At 44.7% G+C, this 21358-nt stretch overlaps 1 protein-coding gene across 1 annotated transcript; it reads right to left on the reverse strand.

Annotated features, from left to right (window-relative positions):
• Positions 1-2201: 2201 nt before the first annotated feature.
• Positions 2202-18705, reverse strand: LOC129323698 (zinc finger protein 345-like). The gene is made up of 6 exons (XM_054970291.1): positions 18638-18705; positions 15271-15782; positions 15057-15099; positions 14238-14317; positions 8655-8781; positions 2202-5031 (listed from the first exon to the last, which is right to left on the reverse strand). Exons 2-6 carry the CDS (start codon positions 15682-15684, stop codon positions 3356-3358), a joined length of 2340 nt encoding a protein of 779 aa, XP_054826266.1. The 5' UTR covers positions 15685-15782; positions 18638-18705; the 3' UTR covers positions 2202-3355.
• Positions 18706-21358: the final 2653 nt, after the last annotated feature.

The raw sequence follows: 21358 nt of genomic DNA on the forward strand, positions 1-21358 counted from the left end.
TCATATATACAATTTAAAATCATAAAACATCCTAATACATAGATTAAAATACATGTAAACATATTCACACACACACATATATATATATGTATGTATGTAAGTAAACACAGCGGCACATAATCCAGACGACCCCCTAATTAGCCATCTCCAGAGTATTTTGCCAGAGATGTATAAGAGGTGGAGGTGTCAGGGAGGGTATATACTGTGCTCCCCTGGCTAGGGGGCACCACCTGGCATCAACCGTATGCCTGGTGGAACAGCTCCATCTTACAGGCCTGGCAAAATGCTAATACATCTCGCTGGGCCCTGGTCTCATTGGACAGAGCATTCCACCAGGCTGGGGCCAGGACTGAAAAAGCCCTGGCCCTGGTCAATGCCAGGCGGGCCTCCCTAGGGCCAGGAATCTTTAATAGATGCTTATCGCTAGAGCGAAGAGTCCTCTGGGGTTCATATGGGGAGAGGCAGTCCCGCAGATATGCTGGTCCCAGTCCGTATACGGCTTTATAGGTTATTATGCTCCTCCTAACTCTCAATAACAGCCAAGCTGCAATGTTGTGCCCTAAATGAAGTCTCCAAGTTGACTTAGGGAAAACCTATGTGGAGTGCACTATAATTGTCATGGTCAGGGCTGGAGTCCGGCTCGGGCGCCGGGCTGAGTGAGGGGGAGAGGGCGAGAGAGAGAGAGGACCCAAAGCACGCCGAGGTCGAGAGCCGGGAAGTCCGTCCGTGATGGGAGCAAGCAGAGGAAAGTCAGAGAGCCGGGCTGAGGTCTGCAAGCCGAGTCGTCAGTCCAATGCGCAGAGAAGTGAGGGGTGGTCGAGGACAAAGCCAAGGTCAGGGCTCAAGAGATCAGTCCGAACAAGGGCAGGGTACAAGGCTGAGGCGTAGCTTCCAGGAGCCGAGCTGCTGGGTGCTAGAAGTGGTGAATGACATTGCTCCCATGCTGGGCTCTGCCCAGCGTCTCCCTTATAAGCTCAGCGCGGCATAAGAGAACGAGGCCCAGGTGTCTCGCCTTCGCTTGATTGCCCCATCTCGTCCTCAGCGTTCAGCTCCGGCCGTCGCTGTGCTTGCAGGTGCGCACTCCTCCGTCGTTCCCACACTATCTCTTTCGCCTGAGCCTTCCGCCTTGCCGCCGGCTCGCAAGACTTGGTTTTCTGAGGTGTCGGCTGCTCCTCTTGTGCGCGAGCCCCCTCCTCTTGCACTGAAGGACCGGGTTGTGCTGAGGGGTCAGGTTGCACTGAGGGGTTGGGTTGCACTCAGTGGCCGAGTTGCACTGAGGGGCCAGGTTGCTGGTTGCTGGATGGCTCTTCAGGGGCCGTGGGCGGGTCTCGCGCAGGTTCTTCCAGCTCCTCGGAGGAGGAGGAAGGGTCATCAGAGGGTAATGAGTCCAGCCGATGTGGGTCTCCGACAATAATAGTCACGTCTTGATGTTACCCTGGCATGGATCCAGGTGGCCAGGTCAGCCGTTTCAAGGTAGGGGGCCATCTTCCAGGCTAGACAGTTTGTGGAAAGCATTTTTGGCAGCTGCCTTAACTTGCTTTTCTAGCAGTAGTGCTTGATCCTTATCTTAGTCTGCAAATATCAGACAAACTCCATTTAAAAAGAGGGGAGTACAATTTCCTTCAAAGTTTCTGCTTTCCTTATGAACTTCACTTCCATCTTATCTGGGTTCACTTTCAATTTGTTTGCTTTTAGCCATTTGAGCACAGCTGTCAGGCAGCAAACCAAATATCCACAGTGATTTGGATAGCAAGATACGGAGCTGGATGTCAACTGCATATTGATGGCATCCAGTTCCATAGCTATGAATGAGTTCTCCAAAAGCCTTAACATAAAGGTTGCATAAGATGGGGGATAAGATTGTGCCCTGGGAAACTCCACAAAATTATACCTACTCTGAAGATAGCTGGTCTCCAACAGCAACTCCTTGAGTTCATTCCATGAGAAACTATTTGAAGCAGTTCAAGGTACATTCCTTGATACAAACATCTGTCTTAACCAGGGCGTTTTTTTCTGGGAAAAGAGGTGGTGGAACTCAGTGGGTTGCCCTAGGAGAAAATGGTCACATGGCTGGTGGCCCCGCCCCCTGAACTCCAGACAGAGGGGAGTTTAGATTGCCCTCTGTGCAATCTAAACCCCCTTCTGTCTGAGATCAGGGGGCGGGGCCACCAGCCATGTGACCATTTTCAAGAGGTTCCGGAACTCCATTCCACAGTGTTCCAGCTGAAAAAAGATGGTATGGCCACTGCAACAAAGAAGCATGGCATTTGTCTATATTCAGGCGAGATCATCAACCAGAGACAACCTCCACCTCACAGCCTGGCCTGTATTAACCCTAATGTCTGTGACACCCCTCCTCAACATGTGTTAATGGCATAGGTAAAAACACTCCGATTTTATAATAAGCTGTATACCAATTATTTTAGCTGGGAATAGAACAAAGCAAATCCAAAGGTGTAAAAGATAGGCTGAATTTAGCATAAAAATGCTAGATGCTAAGTGATAATTCCAAAGATTTATCCTACTGCTCAGCTGTGAAGATTTCATGGCAAAAATGGGCTTGGGGCTGAAGCTGCTGCTGCAGTGGCAGCATTTATTTTTTAGTAATTTATTAAAACATATCCCATGTTTGTACATGATTCAAGGTGGTTTACAAAACAATTTTAAAAATTCCAAATTAAAAAGATATAAAATCTCTCCCTCCCCCAGCCCTTGAAAACTTCCGGACTTTCACTGTACCTCATAAACCCTGCGAAAAGCCCTTTATGTATTTTCTCTCTTTGTGAATTCTTTGATATGTGACAAGATGATATTTTAAAAGTAACCTTTTTCCAGGCTCTTAGCACTTACATGGTTTCTCTCTTGAGTGGATTTGTCGATGCACACTAAGGCCTGAACTCTGAGAAAAGCTGTTTCCCCACTCCATGCATTGGTATGGTTACTCCATTGTGTAGATTCATTGATGGACAGTAAGGTGGGCCCTCTGAGCAAAGCTCTTTCCACTCTCCATGCATTTATATATTTTTTGACCTGTGTGGATTTATTGATGGGAAGCAAAATCTGTACTCCAAACAAAGCTCATCCCACACTTCACACATTTAAATGGTTTCTCCCCTCTGTGGATACACTGATGGACAGTAAGCTGTAAACTCTGAGAAAACTCTTACCACACTCCACACGCGTATACGGCTTCTTCACTGTGTAGATTCGTTGATGGACAGTAAGGTAGAAGCTTTGAGTAAAGCTCTTCCCACACTTCAAACAGTTATATGGTTTCTCCCCTATGTGGATCTGTCAAAATACAGTTGGCCCTTGGAATAAAACTCTTTCCTCACTCTATGTAGTTATATGATTTTTAACCTGTGTAGATTTCTTGATGGACAGTAAGTTCTGTACTTGAAGCACAACTCTTCTCATGCTCTATGCATTTATATGGTTTCTCCCCTGTGTGCATTCGTTGATGGTAAGTAAGGTGGGAGCTCTGAGCAAAGCTCTTCCCACATTCAACACATTTATATGGCTTCTCCCCTGTGTGGATTCGTTGATGCGCAGAAAGTTCTCCACTCTGAGCAAAGTTCTTCCCACACTCCAAACATTTATATGGGTTCTCCCCTGTGTGCATTCGTCGATGGTAAGTAAGTTTGGAGCTCTGGGCAAAGCTCTTCCCACACTCCAAACATTTATATGGCTTTTCCCCTGTGTGGATTCGTCGATGATCAGTAAGATGATCACTTCGAGAAAATGTCTTCCCGCACTCCAAACATTTGTATGGTTTCTCCCCTGTGTGGCTATATTGATGAACATTAAACTGTCTCCTCCAAGCAAAGGTCTTTCCACACTCCGAGCATTCATATGGCTTCTCGCCTGTGTGAATTCGTTGATGGGCAGTAAGATGTTTATTCCAAGCAAAGCTCTTCCCACAGTCCACACATTTGTAGGGTTTCTCTCCTGTGTGGATTCGTCGATGGATAGTAAGGTAGATGTTTTGAGTAAAGCTCTTCCCACACTCAGCACAGTTATATGGTTTCTCTCCTTTGTGGATTTTTTTATGGTAAGTAAGGCTGGACCTCTGAGCAAAGCTCTTCCCACACTCCCCACATTTATATGGCTTCTCTCCTGTGTGGATTCGTTGATGGACAGTAAGCTGTGTATTTGAAGCCAAGCTCTTCCCACACTCCCCACATTTATATGGCTTCTCTCCTGTGTGGATTCGTTGATGAACAGTAAGGCTATTATTCGATGAAAAGCTCTTCCCACATTCCCCACATTTATATGGTTTCTCTCCTGTGTGGATTCTGTGATGGACAGTAAGGTCTTTTTTAGATGAAAAGCTCTTTCCACACTCCAAACATTTATATGGTTTCTCCCCTGTGTGGATTTTTTGATGGCCACTAAATTGTGAACTTTGAGCAAAGCTCTTCCCACACTCCCCACATTTATATGGTTTCTCTCCTGTGTGGATTCTGTGATGGACAGTAAGGTCTTTTTTAGATGAAAATCTCTTTCCACACTCTAAACATTTATATGGTTTCTCCCCTGTGTGGATTTGTTGATGGCCAGTAAAGTGTGAACGTTGAACAAAGCTCTTTCCACACTCTAGACATTTATATGGTTTCTCCCCTGTGTGGATTCGTTTATGGTAATGAAGGTTGGAACTCTGAGCAAAGCTCTTCCCACACTCCAGACATTTATAGGGTTTCTCCCCTGTGTGGATTCGTCTATGCTCAGTAAGATGTGCATTGTAAGTAAACATCTTCCCGCAGTCCACACATTTGAATGGTTTCTCCACTCTGTGAATTTGTTGATGTACAGTAAGCTCTTTCTTCTGAGCAAAGCTCTTCCCACACTCCATGCATATATATTGTTTCTCCCCTGGGTGGATTCGCTGAAGGGTTGATTCATGCCTCTTCACCTGTTTTTTCCCACTGCTTCTCCTCTGCTGTTCACCTTCTAATGGAAGTTGTTGTGGATCTTCTTCAGGCTTTCTCTGGCAATCATCAGTCTCAGTAAAACCCAGGAGACTGGTAAATCCTTAAAACAAATCAAAATCAAGGAAAAATTGTCATTAAAAGCACCTGATAACAACAGAACAAAAACACTTGAAGAGGATGACATCCTACCATGTATTGTTTTGAGTATTGAGTATTCATTCATTCATTTATTTGATTTATATTCTTCCCTCCCCACACTAGCAGGCTCATGTCGGGTAAACATAGAAAAATAAAGCTGGAAGGGATCCAAAGCATTATTTAGTGCAACCTCATGCACAATACAGGACATTTACAGCTACCCCTCTACTCTCTTGGTGACCGTTGCCCTACATCCAGAGGAAGGCAATAAACCCTCCAGGGTCCATGGCCAATCTGGCTTGGAGGGAAATTCATTCCTGATCCCAAAGTGGCTATCAGCATTGCTCTGGAAACATAAGAAAGGGCCTTAGGAGCAGAGCACTGGCTCATTTCTTCCTGCTGTCCATCTCACACTCTACCTAAGTTCATACTGAATCATAAAATCAGCACTGATGACAGATGGACATCTAGCCTCTACTGAAAATCTTCCAAAGAAGGAGAGCCCACCACATCCCGAGGAAGCCTGTTCCACTGAGTAACTGATATAACTATCAGGAATGTCTTCCTAATGTCTAGCCAACAACCCTTTTCTTTTAATTTAACCTGTTGTTTCTAGTCTGACCCTCTGGGGCAACAGAAAATAACTGCTTCTTCTATGTGACAGTTATCGTATCACCTCTCAGTCGCCTCCTCTCCAGGCTAAGCATACCCATTCCTTCAAACCGTCCACATAGGACTTGGTCTCCAAACCCTTCACCATCTTTGCTGCCCCACTTTGGACATGTTCCAGTTTGTCAACATCCTTCTCAAACTGTGGTGCCAAAAACTTAAGTGAGGTCTCAGTGGAGCAAAGTGATACCATCACTTCACAAGATCTGGACACTTTATTTCTGTTCATGCAGCCCCAAATCGAATTTGACTCATCGCCAGTGTGTGATCTACTAAGACCCCAAGGTCCCATTTGCCTGCACTACTGCCAAGATAAGTTTCACTAATCCTACAATTATGTATTTGATTTTTCTAACCTAAATGAAGAAATTTATATTTGTGTGTGATAAAATTCCTTTTGTTAATTTTAGCTCAGTTATCCAGCCTTTAATGTTTTCCTGAATCTTTATTCCATCTTCTACTGTATTTGCTTCCTGTCCCGATTTAGTTTGAGAAAGCTTTCCTATCTATACTTGGCTGTTTCCTCTTCAATAATATCTCTGTTCTCCAATGAATAAAAGTTAGCCAAAAAGGTCCTATCTGGATACACCAGAAAAAGGTCTGCACTACACGAGGAGGTTCAAACCTGCTGATCTCTCTCTTTCTTCTGGGTCCTGGAAAAATAGATTTCCATTTCCTTGCATTGAGGAAATACTGTCAGGTTTGGGAACCAGAAGTCCTAATTTTGGGGAAAGAAAAAAAAATACTGCATGATAGGGGAGGAGGCTAGTGCTTGGATCCAGAAGAATCTGTCTGCTGATCCCGCGGGTGGTCCAGAGCAGAGGAGGGAGCAAGGCAGCACAGGGAAGGGAAGCCCTACCCAGGCCACAGCCACCCTGGTACAGGATCTCAGCCCCCTCCAAGGACATGCAGGATCCAGTACTCTAGTCTGACACCATCAAAGGCAGCCCTGAGGAAGGTCCTCTCCCTTTAAAGAGACCCCGTACTCCTTGTAGGGAGAGGGAATGTTGTTGATGGATCCCCAGAACCTTGAACTCCTACTAAAGATCAGAACATTCTTTTGAACACTTATTAATCTGATTTTCTGTTTGGAACCTTGTTTATCCAGCCCTTCCTTGAGGGGGCTCAGAACAGCATTTCCTCCAGCCCACCGCCTTTCGGAAAGGACCTTGACACACAAGAACTCAGCAGGCAAAATTCCTTGTGACAGAGACCAAAACTTCTCCTGCTCAAATCCAGGTTTTCTTGGTTTGTTCTTCAAGGCTCTGACACACCCTTTCCTGCCTGGGTTGACCATGCTGAAGCCTGCACTAGTTTCAGTAGAAGGAACACAGTGGAATGACCCCAATTCATCCCTCCCCACCCCCCCCTGCACATTCATAGCTAAAGATCAGAAAATTCTTTTTTAACACTTATTAATCTGATTTTCTGTACGGAACTTTGTTTATCCGGCCCTTCCTTGAGGGGGCTCAGAACAGCATCTCCTCCAGCCCACCGCCTTTCGGAAAGGACCTTGACACATAAGAATTCAGCAGGTAAAATTCTTTGTGACAGAGACAGAAACCTGCTCAAATCCAGGGGACACACCCTTTCCTGCCTGGGTTGACCATGACGAAGCCTACTCTGGTGTCAGTAGAATGAACACAGTGGAATGACCCCAATTCATTCCTCCCCCTCCTCCATTCATATCCTCCTCATACTCAACAGGAGACCAAAAGGTCCTTGGAGCACAGAAATGTCTTTTTGTACTTTGTAAAATGCGCAGCAAGGGCCCAATATAAATCCAAATCATATCCAAGTAATAATGTTTGTAATCTTCGACAAACCAGGCAATTTGCTCCCTGTCTCTCGACTCACGACTTAACTACAGTGGATCAAGCAATGGTCACCTCTGTGTTAGATTACTGTAATGTGCTCTACGCAGGGCTTCCCTTGAACCTGATCCGGTGGTTACAACTGGCTCAAAATGCGGTGGCGCGGGTTATCACTGGAGTGCCTTGCACTGCACATATAACACCGGTATTGCACCAGCTGCATTGGTTACCAGTAGAGTACCGGATCAGATTTAAGGTTTAGGTACTAACCTATAAAGCCCTATGCAGACTGGGACTGGCGTATCTATGGGACCGTCTCTCCCTGTATGAACCCCAGAGGACGTTTTGATCCAATGATAAACAGCTGCTACTGGTCCCTGGCCCCAGGGAGGCCCGTTTAGCATCGACGAGAGCTAGGGCCTTTTCGGTCCTGGCTCCAACCTGATGGGACGCTCTGTCTAAAGAGATCAGGGCCCAGCCGGATCTGCTATCATTCCACTGGGCCTGTAAGACATAGCTGTTCTGTTCTGACCTAGAGATAGCTGTGCTCCTACAAAGAGTATCTATCACTTAGCCTTGGCCATATATTTCTGGAGGTGGTTGGGGGTGATTGCTGCTGAAATCTGCTGCCATATATGTTTTCAAAAACTTGCTGCTGTATTATTTGTCGTGTGAGTTCCTTTTAAAATATTTAAGATGTTTTATTGTTTTTAAAGATATTTGTATTTTATATTGTTGTATTAATTGGAATCTTCTTTGAACCTGCTGGTGCGGGGAGGGTGGAATACAAATCGAATAAAATAAAATAAATAATAATAATAATAATTTAAAATGCTGGCTTCCTTGGCAGCTCTGGAAGGCCCATGAGGAGGCCTTGTTGACATCCCATGAAGTGTTCCTCTGTTTGCAAACTGGTATTTTAGCTGATACATGAATACTTTGGGAGTCGTCTAGATATGCAGAAGTCCCTCCTTTGCCTGCGTGTGGAACTGCCCCACTCACTGACTGAGAGTTTCCATCAGAAGGGCCCTACAAGAGTCCTTCTTAGAAGGAGCTATTTCTGCCTTCAGCAGCTGTGAAGGAAGGGAAACAAGACCCTTACCCAGAGAGGCCACATTCCGAAAATTCTCCTCCATGACTTCCTTGTGAAGGCTCCTTTTTTCCGGATCCAGTAGAGCCCACTCCTCCTCAGTGAAATGAACAGACACCTCCTCGAAGGTCACCAGATCCTAAAAACAGAAAAAAGAAACCTCTCTATCCTCTCATAGATCCAGAGGAGTTAGTCTGTAGTAGCAAAATAGTAAAGAGTCCAGTAGCACCTTTAAGACCTTTAAGAGGCAACTGGACCACTGTTGGGAATGGAAGGAGAAACTCTGAAGAAGGACAGAGAAAAAGCAGACAGGCTTAATGATTTTTTTACCTCTGTTTTTTTTTTAAAGAACTTGAGCCTATTTAGAGATGGTAGTAGACATGACAGGGCACCTGAGTGGCTAGTTGACATTGACAGAGAGGTTGTGGAGAGGCACCTGGCTGCACTGGACAAATACAAATCCCCTGGGATGAATGGTGTTCACCTAAGAGTGCTCAAAGAATTTTCTAGAGAATGTGCAGAACCTCTGTCCATCATCTTCAAGGCCTCATGGAGGCCTGTGGATGTGCCACAAGACTGGAGAAGAGCAAATGTTATCCCAATCTTTAAGAAAGGGAAGAAGGATGACCTGGGAAACTACAGGCTGGTCAGTCTGACTTCTGTTGCTGGGAAGATATTGGGGCAGATTTTACAGGGATCGATCTGTAAGCATCTGAAGGACCACTTAGTGATCTGGGGAAGTCAACATGGTTTTGTCCCCAACAGATCTTGTCAGACCAACCTTGTTTCCTTCTTTGATCGAGTGACAAGCTTACTGGATTGTGGGAACTCTGTCAACGTGATTTACCTGGATTTCAGCAAAGCTTTTGATAAGGTTCCCTATGACATTCTAATGGGTAAACTGGAAGACTGAGGACTGGACTATAGGACAGTTCGGTGGATAAGGAACTGGTTAGAGGGCTGCACCCTTAGAGTGGCGATCAATGGCATTTCATCAGATTGGAGGGAGGTGTCCAGTGGGGTGCCACAGGGCTCGGTTTTGGGCCCAGTACTTTTCAATACTTTTATCAATGATCTGGGTGAAGTGGTAAACTGGCTACTCATTAAATTTGCAGATGATAACAAATTGGGAGGCATGGCAAACACGCAAGAAGATAGAGTTAAAATTCAACAAGAGCTGAATACTCTGTAGAAGTGGGCAGTTGTGAACAGGATGCAATTCAACATAGATAAGTGCACAATATTACATCTGGGCCACAAAAATGTGAAGCATAAATAAAGGATGGGGGATACACTTCTGGGTAGTAGTGTATGCAAAAGAGATCTTGCGGTAGAGTGGACTGTAAACTAAATATGAGCAGTCAGTGTGATGTGGTAGCAAAAAAGGCAAACTCAGTCTTGGGTTGTATCAAAAGGGCCATTGCATCGAAATTGCAGGAGGTCATAGCCCCTCTCTATACTGCCTTGGTCAGGCCACACCTGGAGTATTGTGTGCAGTTCCGGAGGCCTCACTTCAAAAAAGATGTGAACAAAATTGAGAGGTTGCAGAAGAGAGTGACGAGAATGATTAGGGATCTGGAAACTGAGCACTACGAGGAAATGCTGAGGGCCTTGGGAATGTTTAGTTTGGAGAAGAGGAGATTGAGGGGGACGTGATTGCTCTCTTTACATATTTGAAAGTCTGTCATTTGGAGGAGGGCAAGGAGCTGTTCCAGTTGGCAGCAGAGGACAGGACTCGAAGCAACAGGTTTAAATTACATGCAGAAAGGTACTGGCTGGATATTAGGAAAAATTTTCATAGTCAGAGTAGTTCAAAGGTGGAATCAGCTGCCTAGGGAGGTGGTGAGCTCCCCGTCACTGACAGTTTTCAAGAAGAGGCTGGATGAATATTTGTCAGGGATGCTTTAGGCTCATCCTGCATTGGGCAGGAGGTTGGACTAGAAGGTCTCTATTTGGACTCTTCCAACTCTATGACTCTGTGACTAACCAACTTTATTGTAGCATAAGCTTCTAAGAGACATAGCTCTCTTCGTCAGATGCATCTGACGAAGAGAACTGTGGCTCTCGAAAGCTTATGCTACAATAAAGTTGGTTTGTCACAGAATCACAGAGTTGGAAGGGGCCATACAGACAATTATGAGGCATTATGGAGGAGAATCCAAAAAGATTTAGAAAGATGGTCCAAGTTAAAGCTGTCCTGGATTGGAAGAATTTCCGCAATTAAAATGACTATTTTACCAAAAATTAACTTTTTGTTCCAAATGTTACCAATTAGCATAAGAGATAAGACGTTGAAAAATTGGCAGAGACAAATAAATCAATTTATTTGGAATGGCAAAAAAGCAAAAGTAATATTTAAGTTACTACAAGATGAAAGAAGAAGAGGAGTTATATTATCTAGTTATATTATCAAGCAGCTGTCTTAGTTTAGATTACAGATTGGATAAGAAACCCTAAGAACAGATTAATAAGACTAGAGGCGGTGGATTTATCAGAGGGACTACATAATTACCTTTGGGTAGCAAGAAGAACAAGGAGACAACAAAAAAGTCATGTTATAAGAGACAGCCTGATACAAATTTGGGAATCGATTAGAAAGAGAATAAGTCCGCTGATATCGCCAATATTTTCACTAATTGAAGCCTTCTGTGATAAAAACCAGAGAAAAGACAATGACTTAATAATTTATAGAGATATGATAAGCTCTCAAGGAAAGATAAAATCATGGCAAGAAATTCAGGATGAAGGAATAAAAATACATTTCCAGGCGGTCTCCAGATTAAAAGAAGCTCTTAAAAGTTTACAGAGGACAGTTAAGAGATCTTACAGAGTTTGAGAAGATAATCACACGTGATTCCGCACATGTTGGATAATGCACTTCCAATCCTCTTTATAGATCATTTGGAACAGATTTTTTGTGTGTGCAGAACAAAAAATCCTCCTCAAATGATTGATAAAGTGCATTGAAAGTGCATTATCCAACGTGTGCGGAATCACTCACAAGAAGGAGCACATTCTGGGTCAAATTCATAAACTTTCACTTCAATATGACACAGAAACAGAACAAGTTAAAATTTGCACGATAAAATGGATGCAAAATTTTGGAGAAGAAATAACATTTCAACAGTGGGAGAATCTTTGGACAAAGGGCATAAAGTTCAGGGCAAGCCAAACTCTAAGGGAAAATTGGTATAAGATGTTTTTCAGATGGTACATTACACCAAAGGACATTGAGAAAATGGATAAGAAATATGTAGGGCCATGCAGGAAATGTAAAGAAGCGGACAACACCTTTTATCATATGTGGTGGACATGCAAAAAAAGTAAAAAATTTTGGAAATACATACATGTGGGGATGCAAAAAATTTTAAAATTTGATTTCACCATGAAGCCCCAGACTATGCTGCTGGGAATATTACCAGACAATATTGATAAAACATCACATGGATTATTCAGATACCTGCTGATGGCCGAAAGAGTGATATTTGCAAGTAAATGGAAAGAAGAGGAATGGCCAACCAATGAAATTTGGAAAGACAAGATGGCAGAATGTGCAGTGATGGCAAAATGGATGAGTTATATAAATAGAAGACCAATAAGAGAATTTGAAGAGAAATGGGGGAATTATTTTGCTTATAAAGAACAATATAAGATGTTGTAGTTTTACAAATTGGAACAAGATCGTAAATTGACTTATTGTACCTATTTTATAAGAGGTTGCAGTTTGACAAGGGGGGGAAATGTTTGAATATATAATTGCTAAAATAGTTTGTAGGATATGGAAATATTGATATAAAGCTAAGGATAAGTAGAGATGATTGTTCTACTAAATGTTATGTTAATCAGCTATATTAAGATGAAATATTGTAGTAACAATGAACTGAGCAGTCTTCCTTTTTGATTATCAATTTTTGATTATCAGTTTTTGATTATTGAGTGTGGAGAAGGAGGAGGTATGCATTAAGTATGTGTAGCATAGAGGGATAATATACAGGAATGGGATTTAATAAAGGTTGTAATCTTTATTGTTATACAGACATACACTGAAAAAGATTAAGTGTGTGTGCACTCTGTATTACAACAATTTGTGTAGCGAACAGCTGTAAAATCTTCTTGACCTCATCAGTTTCTCCCCTCCCCTTTTTTCTTTCTGTATCCTATTTTTACTTAGATAAAATAAAATTATAAAAATATAAAAAAGAAAGCTTATGCTACAATAAAGTTTGTTAGTCTTAAAGGTGCTAGTGGACTCTTTACTATTTTTCTTTTTTTCTTTTATTAAACAAAAAAAGGGAAATACAGAAAGGAAGGGAAGAAAGGGGGGCAAACAAAGCAGATATAACAATGTATACTGCAAGGGTGTATTGTCGAAGGCTTTCGCGGCCGGAGAACGATGGTTGTTGTGAGTTTTCCGTGCTGTATTGCCGTGGTCTTGGCATTGTAGTTCCTGACGTTTTGCCAGCAGCTGTGACTGGCATCTTCAGAGCTCTTACAGGATGACTCAGCCCAAACCCACCTTCCTGAGTAGATATAAATTACCTGCTAACATTTTCTCCACATATTGACACTGAGAGATTTCTGTCTTTCGGTGCTACACCTCTGAAGATGCCAGCCACAGCTGCTGGCGAAACGTCAGGAACTACAATGCCAAGACCACGGCTATACAGCCCGGAAAACCCACAACAACCATATACTACAAGGGCTATTAAAATACAAGATACAAAATCATGATCTTTATGACTATGATAATTAAATATTTTTCCAAGATAAGTAACACATATAAAGTTCATACCTAATTCTACTCATCATTTTAGTAATAATAAAACGAAGAAACAAAAATCAATTCTTAACCCAGATACTACTACTTTCTTAATATAACTGGTTATCGTAACTGTAAAATCTTTAAAATAATATAGTATTAGGAATTCTGATCTATATCTACTCCATATTCTCATTACCTTTTGCTTATACTCACAATATCTGTAACCATACTTGCCTATTGCCAATCTTCCAAAGTTATACGATCTACTATTTTATATTACTGATTATCTTACAGTCAAATTTTCAAGCATATCTCTATTTAATCATTTCCATAACTGCGGTTCTAAAACAGCTTATAAGTTTTATCCATTATAGCGGAAGCAAGTGTTAAACTATTTACTACCAAAACTGTTGCAATACAAGGTATCAGAATCCTAACCTTTATAGATCTTGATTAACAATTAAATATTTTCCAGCCTAACCAGCCCATGTAAAATTCAAACCTTACAATTATTAATAATCAGACTTCTTATTTGGTTAGTCTTAAAAGTGCTACTGGACTCTACTATTTTTCTATCTTCTCAGATACCGTAACGTATCTTCCCCTTAGGAGGACCCTCCCAAATGAGTGTACTTAGAAGTTTGTGTAAAACATCCAGACTTCCATGACACCTTTCCATTTTCCTTCTAGTGAACAGAACAGATAGGCAAAGAGAGTGAGGGGTTTTCCTTGGGCTAGGAACGGGTGAGTGGGGCACAGAGGCCATGTGGAATCACAACTGCACAACAGCAGCTCCAGGCACTCAGGGTTATGAGTTGCAGTTCTTCACTCACCTGGTTTGGCCCCATAGAAGTCGATTTCTCCCTGCTGCAAAGATACAGCAAAGATTTTATTGTTGGTTTCAAGGCCTCGCCTGGAAAGATCAAAAGATAATTGGAAGACATTGAAATCTTTTCCAGTATTTAGCATTTCAGTTTCTTGAATGGGGAAAACAGATTTTCTTGGGTCATGTTCACAACTACCCTCCCTTCCTTCCATATATTTAAAAAAAAAACCAGTCTTGCACAGGTTATCATAGACAAATGAAGGGCTGATTCTCCAATGGTATAGAATTCACAGAATAAAGAAGGAAGAACTCTGAAATGAAAGGTAGAAGCAACTCTGAACCCACTGATAGAAATTGCAGCTACCAAACTCAAGAATCTCTCAAGAAAGGACTATTTCAGGCTTGTCAGTTGCGATTTGCTGGGTCCTTTGTAGTCCTGTTTTGACGTGGTGCCACACAGTCTGTTTCGAGGCTGGGGGGACCTCCCCCTCGCACAAGGAGGCATTTCCTCCCTTTCAGACCAAGCCAATCAGCCCCCACCCCTGGCAGATTACATTAGCCAGGAAGGAGAGGCCATATAAGCAAGACATAAGCCTCAAGACCCCAAGGATCCTGTCCACAGCCTCAGACTGAATGCCCTATACAAGTTCCCCAAACAGCCCAAAGAGTCTCCACCGGGCACCATCTGACCCTGTCACTGCTAATGCAGAGCCCAAGCCAGAACTGGGTCAATGCTGAGCAAAAAGGGTCAGAGTGGGCTGAACCCTCGACTTCCTCCTCCCTCCAGATCCCAACAGGCCTCTGACTACAGCCCTTCTGATCTTACCCAGAAAAGCTGCTCTGTGGCAATAGTTGATCCTTTCCTGCACCTGAAAAAGAAGTGAGGATCTCACAAAGGGGAAACTGTTGAGAAAAGGAACAGGGTTAAGGGGGGGGGGGTAGGGGGATGTCTAAAAAAGGTGGGGCCCTCTGTGTGGACTTTGAAGGTATCTCTGATCATATCCAGTGCCCCACATACGATCTAGAGGAATCCCTCTTACCTCCTGGCCTGGATTCTTGTCACCTGCGTGGCTCAGGAGGAACCCTTCTGCCAGGGCCACCGCCTGGGAAGTGGTCTCCGGCCCACATTCCCTGACCCAGCTCTCCATCTCGGGGGGCAGGATGGCCAGGAACTGGTCCAGGATCACCAGGTCCAGGATCTTCTTCTTGCTGTGCCTTTCTGGCTTCAGCCACTGGAGGCAAAGGCGGTGGAGTTCACTGCAGATCTTTCGGGGCCCATCAGCCTCTCGATAACGGAATTGCCTGAAGTGCTGTCGCTGCACATCTGAAGGGGGAAAATCCTCTCCCAGGCTCTTCTGCAAGGTTCCTTCCCACAGTCCCCTTCTGCTCACAGGCTCCATGGCAACAGGGCCTTTTCTTTCTTCTGGAGTGGCTGAGTCCAGCTTTGTCCTCATTTTCCCGTCCTCTCCAAACAGCCTCCACCTGGACCAGTGGATGGCCTTCCTCCTTTGCCAGATTCTTCTATCAAGGCAGCTGCTGGATCATTGACCTCCTGTAAAGAGAAGTCTCAGCTGGTGGCCATATATATATATGGGCACCCGCATGTAAAGATGTGACCCATGTCGCACAAAAGTCATAGAATAAATCAGAATCAAAGATGTTTGAAAATTAAAAAATGGATGGAGCAAGTGAAGAGGAACTTCCACACAGCAAGCAGAAAGGCTCCACTCTGCTTAATAACAGCATCTTATATACTAAAAGCAAGTGGCCCTCATCTGAGGATACTTACATCCAGAGACTAGAGTCATGAACTGACAAGACAGACCTTCCTACAAAAACTCTCATTGGTTTGCAGAAGAATGTGAAATCTAACCACCCCCCCCCCCCAAATCAAACAATAAACATTGCTTTTTAAAAAACCCTAAATCGTAAAAGGAGTGACTATAGCTTCAACCAGATGTCCTTGGTGGCTGTTGCTAGGCAACCATAACAGGTCTCCTAGTATTCCAGACTTCCTTTCTGTCAGTAAAATGCAAGGGGAAGGGACAGGGCCTTTTCTGGGGCTGTTTTGGGCTCCAGGGGAGGATTAATTGGGGCCAGGTACAGAAGCAGATAAGTTGTTTAGTAGGTACGTAAGAGAGAGGCATGTAGGAAAAGGTGAGAACATGGAAGCTACCAAGAGGAGGGAAAGAGGAAATAGTGTCCAGAAGGGTTTACAGGGGAATGGGAAAGGGGAAGAAGGGGGCAAAAAAATGTGGGAGGGAAAGATAGAAGGAAGCAGGAAAGGGAGGAAAGCTGTGGAGGGCAGGGAAGGGAAGGGAAAGGGATTAAGGTGGGAAGTGGGAAATGAGATGCCCCACAAAAGTCCTTGCAGCCCCCGCATGTTTCTAAACTATAAATTAAGATTCCTACAGCATTTAGATGCCAGAGAACATGACGTGGGACTAGGAATGGAGTGCATATTTACAAAATAGAGAGCCAGTTTGGTGTAGTTGTTAAGAGCAGCAAGACTCTAATCTGAAGAACCGGGTTTGATTCCCCACTCCTCCGCTTGAAGCCAGCTGGGTGACCTTGGGTCAGTCTCAACTTCTGGGAGCTCTCTCACTCCCACCCACCTCACAGGGTGATTGTTGCAAGGATAATAACAACACACTTTATAAACCGCTCTGAGTACACGTTAAGTCATCTTGAAAGGTGGTATATAAATCAAATTTATTATTGTTATTAAAAATGGTGGTGATGGAGCAACTGAGAGTCCCAGAGATGCTGGATCTCTCAAATCGTGATTCAGACAAGTGGAGAAGATTTCAGGAGCAGTCTGGCTTGTCCATGGAAGCCGCCAGAGCCATAGAAGAGACGGAGATGAGGAAGGGGACCCTAATTTGGAAGCTTGCAGGACCCAAACCCAATGATTGGTTTCATATCTTGCCACTAAGTGCGCAGACGAGAACTCTGTATATGATAATGAGTTGGAAGAGATTTATAAGCTGACTAAAAATGAGGTTTATGAAGGGTACCTTTTAAAGTAAGGAGCTGAGCTATGAATAATATCTTAATAGCTTGCTTTCAGTCTAAAAATCCCTATTTGTTGTTGTTCAAGGACTTGTTGACTCATTAGGTCAACAAGTGTGAGGTGCCCATGATTTGAAGAGGTAGATTTCTAAAAGCCAAAGATCTTCCATTAGTAAAGGCAACTGAACTGTGCCAGGCTGCAGAAGTCACCTGGAAGACTGCCGATTATTTTGGCATAAACTGCACCACACTTATGGGAAAAAATTATGGGACTGCCTCTCTATCTCTGCCCACCACAGCAGCTTCACTCCTCTGAGCAGGGCCTTCTGCAGGTGCCACCCTGAAAATGGGCAAAATCTATAGTTGCCCACTATTGCCCACTGTTTTGGAGATCTGAGTCATTTCTTAGGGTCAAATTATGCTGGGAGGGGAATCTGAAGTCCTTGAGGGGATGACCCTACATCTATTCTTTCCTGGGAAGGGCTGTGCATAATGGATGGATGCCCTGCTCTGCGTTCCATTGGGCTTGTGGCATAACCTGGCATGGGTTTGTTGGTTTAATTCAGGCCCCATCTTTTATTTCTCGGCCATGCTGGGATCAAAATGGGGCCATCAAAATGGGCTCCCTGTGAGGCTAGGGTCCTGGGGGCTACGCCACACATGCACTCTCTCTGTAGTGGCCCCTATCATAGAGAATTACCTTCCTGAGAAGTTCAGGAAAGCTCCCCCATATCTGGCTTTCTTCACATTGTGGAAAACTTAAGTATTTAGGAGGGCCTTTTTTCAGACAATAGGCCCGTGATATAAGAAAAGGCTCAGAAAGATAGTCTGGGAAAGGGAGGGGGACTAGAGCCTGGGAGTGTGCACCGGATGGCCCAGATCCAGTTTTGAGGGGTACAAAAGAATAACTTGGTATCCCTGAATTCCCAGGAAGTACTCTCATCCAATTAGAGAATCTTGAATTTATCCAGAGATTACTTCCTATGGGGGGGGGATGTATGGAGGGCCTTGTTCAAGTAAACAGCAGAACATTTGCCGGAAACCTAGTTTCTGACAATTCACTAAAGACCCCGCAAGTTACAGGAAGATTGGATCCTGGGGACCAACTCTATGGCCCCCTGAATAAGCTGCCCCCAGCTTCTCTCTGTTGTTTCCTAGAGGAGAAACCATCAAACCAGAGAATCCCTAGGGGAGGGCTGAGGCTTGCTGAGCTGCGGAGTTTAAAAGGTGGCCAGAGATGCCGCCCTTATTGCAAGGAGGACTCAGCTCCACCCCCAGGGAAGAGGAGCTGCCAGAGAGAAAGCAGGAAAGCCCCGAAGGTCAATGGAGCCCTCTGGTTACTAAGGCCAAAAGCAGGGAGGCGTTTTGCAAAGGAAATATTTGTTCACTGCTTACCTCTTTTTAAAAAGTGCTCCAGTGCTGCCTCTCCTCCCCTTCCCCACTCAGCATAGGAAGTGACAGTGGGAAGTCAGGTGACTTTCTCTCTTCATGCCTCTCTAGGAACAGAGACTCCTTCCCTTTAACCCTTAGATGGACTTTCCAGAAAGCCAAAACAATCACTCCCGACAAAATAACACCACCCTCACATTGTAGATCATTTCTTAGTCTACAGGCAGCACCAAAACAATCACACACCCAGCACTTCAGGGCACTGTCACAGGGCAATAATAAGAATCCAAGGCACGGGTCCTCATTGAGCCTGAGGATTTTTAAATGGGGTCCCCCCAAACTCACCATCAAATGACATATCATCTCTATAGCCACAGACTGCACTGCAAACATCAAGCACCCACTGCTTTATGCCCCCCCCTTCCCACATACCAAAATGTGGCTACAAATCAGGGATCCTCTCTCAGGGACCCTCAGGATTCCTGTGTTTAGTCACTATACAAATTCATTATTTAAAAAATTGATCACATGTATGGCCACCGATTGCACCAGGCATCCACGACTTGGGGAAGCCGCCATGAGCAAAACAGTGATTTAAAGACACATAGAATCATAGGGTTGGAAGGGACCTCCAGGGTCATCTAGTCCAACCCCCTGCACAATGCAGGAACTTCACAACTGACCCCCCCCAACTGCCCCAGCGATCCCTGCTCCATGCCTAGAAGATGGTGAAACACCTGCAAGATTCCTAGCCAAACTGGCCTGTGGAAAATTGCTACCCGACCGCAAGGTGGCAATCGGCATTACCCTGGGCATGTAAGAAGGGCCACGAGAACCAAGCCCTGATACAACCCCTTCTGTCCTCCCTCTCATGATCTGCCCAGGTTCACGGAATCTGCATTTCTGTCAGAGGGCCACCTAGCCTCTACTTAATAACCTCCAAAGAAGGAGAGCCCACCACCTCCCAAGGAAGCCTGTTCCAACTGAGAGACAGCTCTAACTATCAGGAAGTTCTTCCTAATGTTTAGCCAAAAATTCTTTTGATTTAATTTTAATGTTAACCTGTCGGTTCTCATTTTCTCATCATCATAATCCTGCAGGAGACATTCAGCTCAGGGAAAGTGACTTGATCAATTTCACCAAATGGCAGAGCAGAGATCTGAACCCACGACTCTCTGGCCTAAGTCTAAGACACTGTCTGCTAAGCCACTCTCTCTCTTTATATTATCGCTTCTATGGGGCATCCCTAGGGCTAAGGACCAACTCCTTTCTCCCCCCCTCCTCCATTCACTCACATTTTCTTCTCCCTCCATAGTTTCCCCGTTACCTGAAAATCCACAAACCTATCACGGCCATTGTTAGAGCAATGAGAGATAAGCTGTGCTCGGTGGTGTAGCCAGTCTTCTCAGTGCCATAGAAGATGCTCCTGAATCCTCAGGAGTTTTCTTTGGGGCTGGCAGTGGAATTTCTCTTGGACAACCTTGTTCTGATCCCCAGAGAGGATCAGGTAAGTAGCTGCTGGCAGGTTTCCTTGCAGCGGTGAGCTGTGTGGATCTGCCTACCCTGGGGGAGAGCAAGTGATGGCCGAGGGGGTACCCCTTCCAGAAGACCCAAAGAAGGTGCCCAGGCTAGAAACTTTTGGTCAATATCCTGTGCAGTGACGGTGTGCCCATGTTCTCTTGCAGGGAGGAAGGGAGAGGCTCACCTTTGGTGCTTAAAGCAGGTTTCTGCAAACCTCCTGCCAAGCACCGGAATGCACTTTGCATGCAGCTGCCTCTGAAGGGGATGGGGTAGAAGCCAGAATGGCATTAAACAAATAGTAGTACCGCAAAAATCAGTGGGATGAATTAAAGATGCTGGAGAACAATATTCTAGAAATGAAAACATGGAAATGCCATGCTTTTATTTACCCTTTCCCTGCCAAAATGCTCCTAGAACAGAACGAAAAACACTGGAATGGATATTAAAGAAATGCTAGTAACCAGCAGGAGCAGAGAACATGCCAAACGGAAGGTGGTGTACCTAAATAACCCTTGATGAGTGTTGATCATTAGCAGTTCTTTGGATTCTACATCAAGCTGGGTTCAGGAGCAGGGCAGCAGACAATGCTCACCTCCCACCTTCACCTGGTAGGGATCAGGAGCAGAGCAAGAGGCAATTCTTGCCCCCGCCTTCACTCAGCCCGGATAAGTAGCAAAGCAGAGGACAATGCCCCACCACCTTCACCCAGATAGGATCAGGAGTGGATCAGGTGGCAATTCCTGCTTCTCGCCTTCACATGGCTGGGATCAAGAGTGGAGCAGGTGGCAATGCCCGCCCGCCACCTTCACCCAGCCAGGATCAGGAGTGGAGCAGGTGGCAATGTGCGCCCCCTGACCTCACTCAACTGGGATCAGGAGCGAATCAGGGGCCATGCCCACTGTCCCGATGCAGACTCACACTGGCAGCAGGCAAGGGAAAACTCCCAAGTTGTCCGAGCAGGGCAGCACCCAGTTCCAAGGTTCAGGCACCAATTGGGCACACTCACAGCTTCAAGTCCAAAGGGGGCTTCCAGAAACACATCCACAGGAACAGGCCAAGGTCAGGGACAAGAGAATCAGTTCAAAACACAGCAGCAAGGTCAGTAGTAAGCGGACTCGTTGCTTCCACGCAGCCACTCCCTCTTTGGCTACTTTTAACCCTCACAGTGCTCAGCTGCCTGTGCTACAGCAAGCACCTGCCGGCTGT

Source organism: Eublepharis macularius, chromosome 2 (genome assembly GCF_028583425.1).
Source record: "Eublepharis macularius isolate TG4126 chromosome 2, MPM_Emac_v1.0, whole genome shotgun sequence".
In the NCBI taxonomy this organism is placed as follows: Eukaryota; Metazoa; Chordata; class Lepidosauria; order Squamata; family Eublepharidae; genus Eublepharis; species Eublepharis macularius.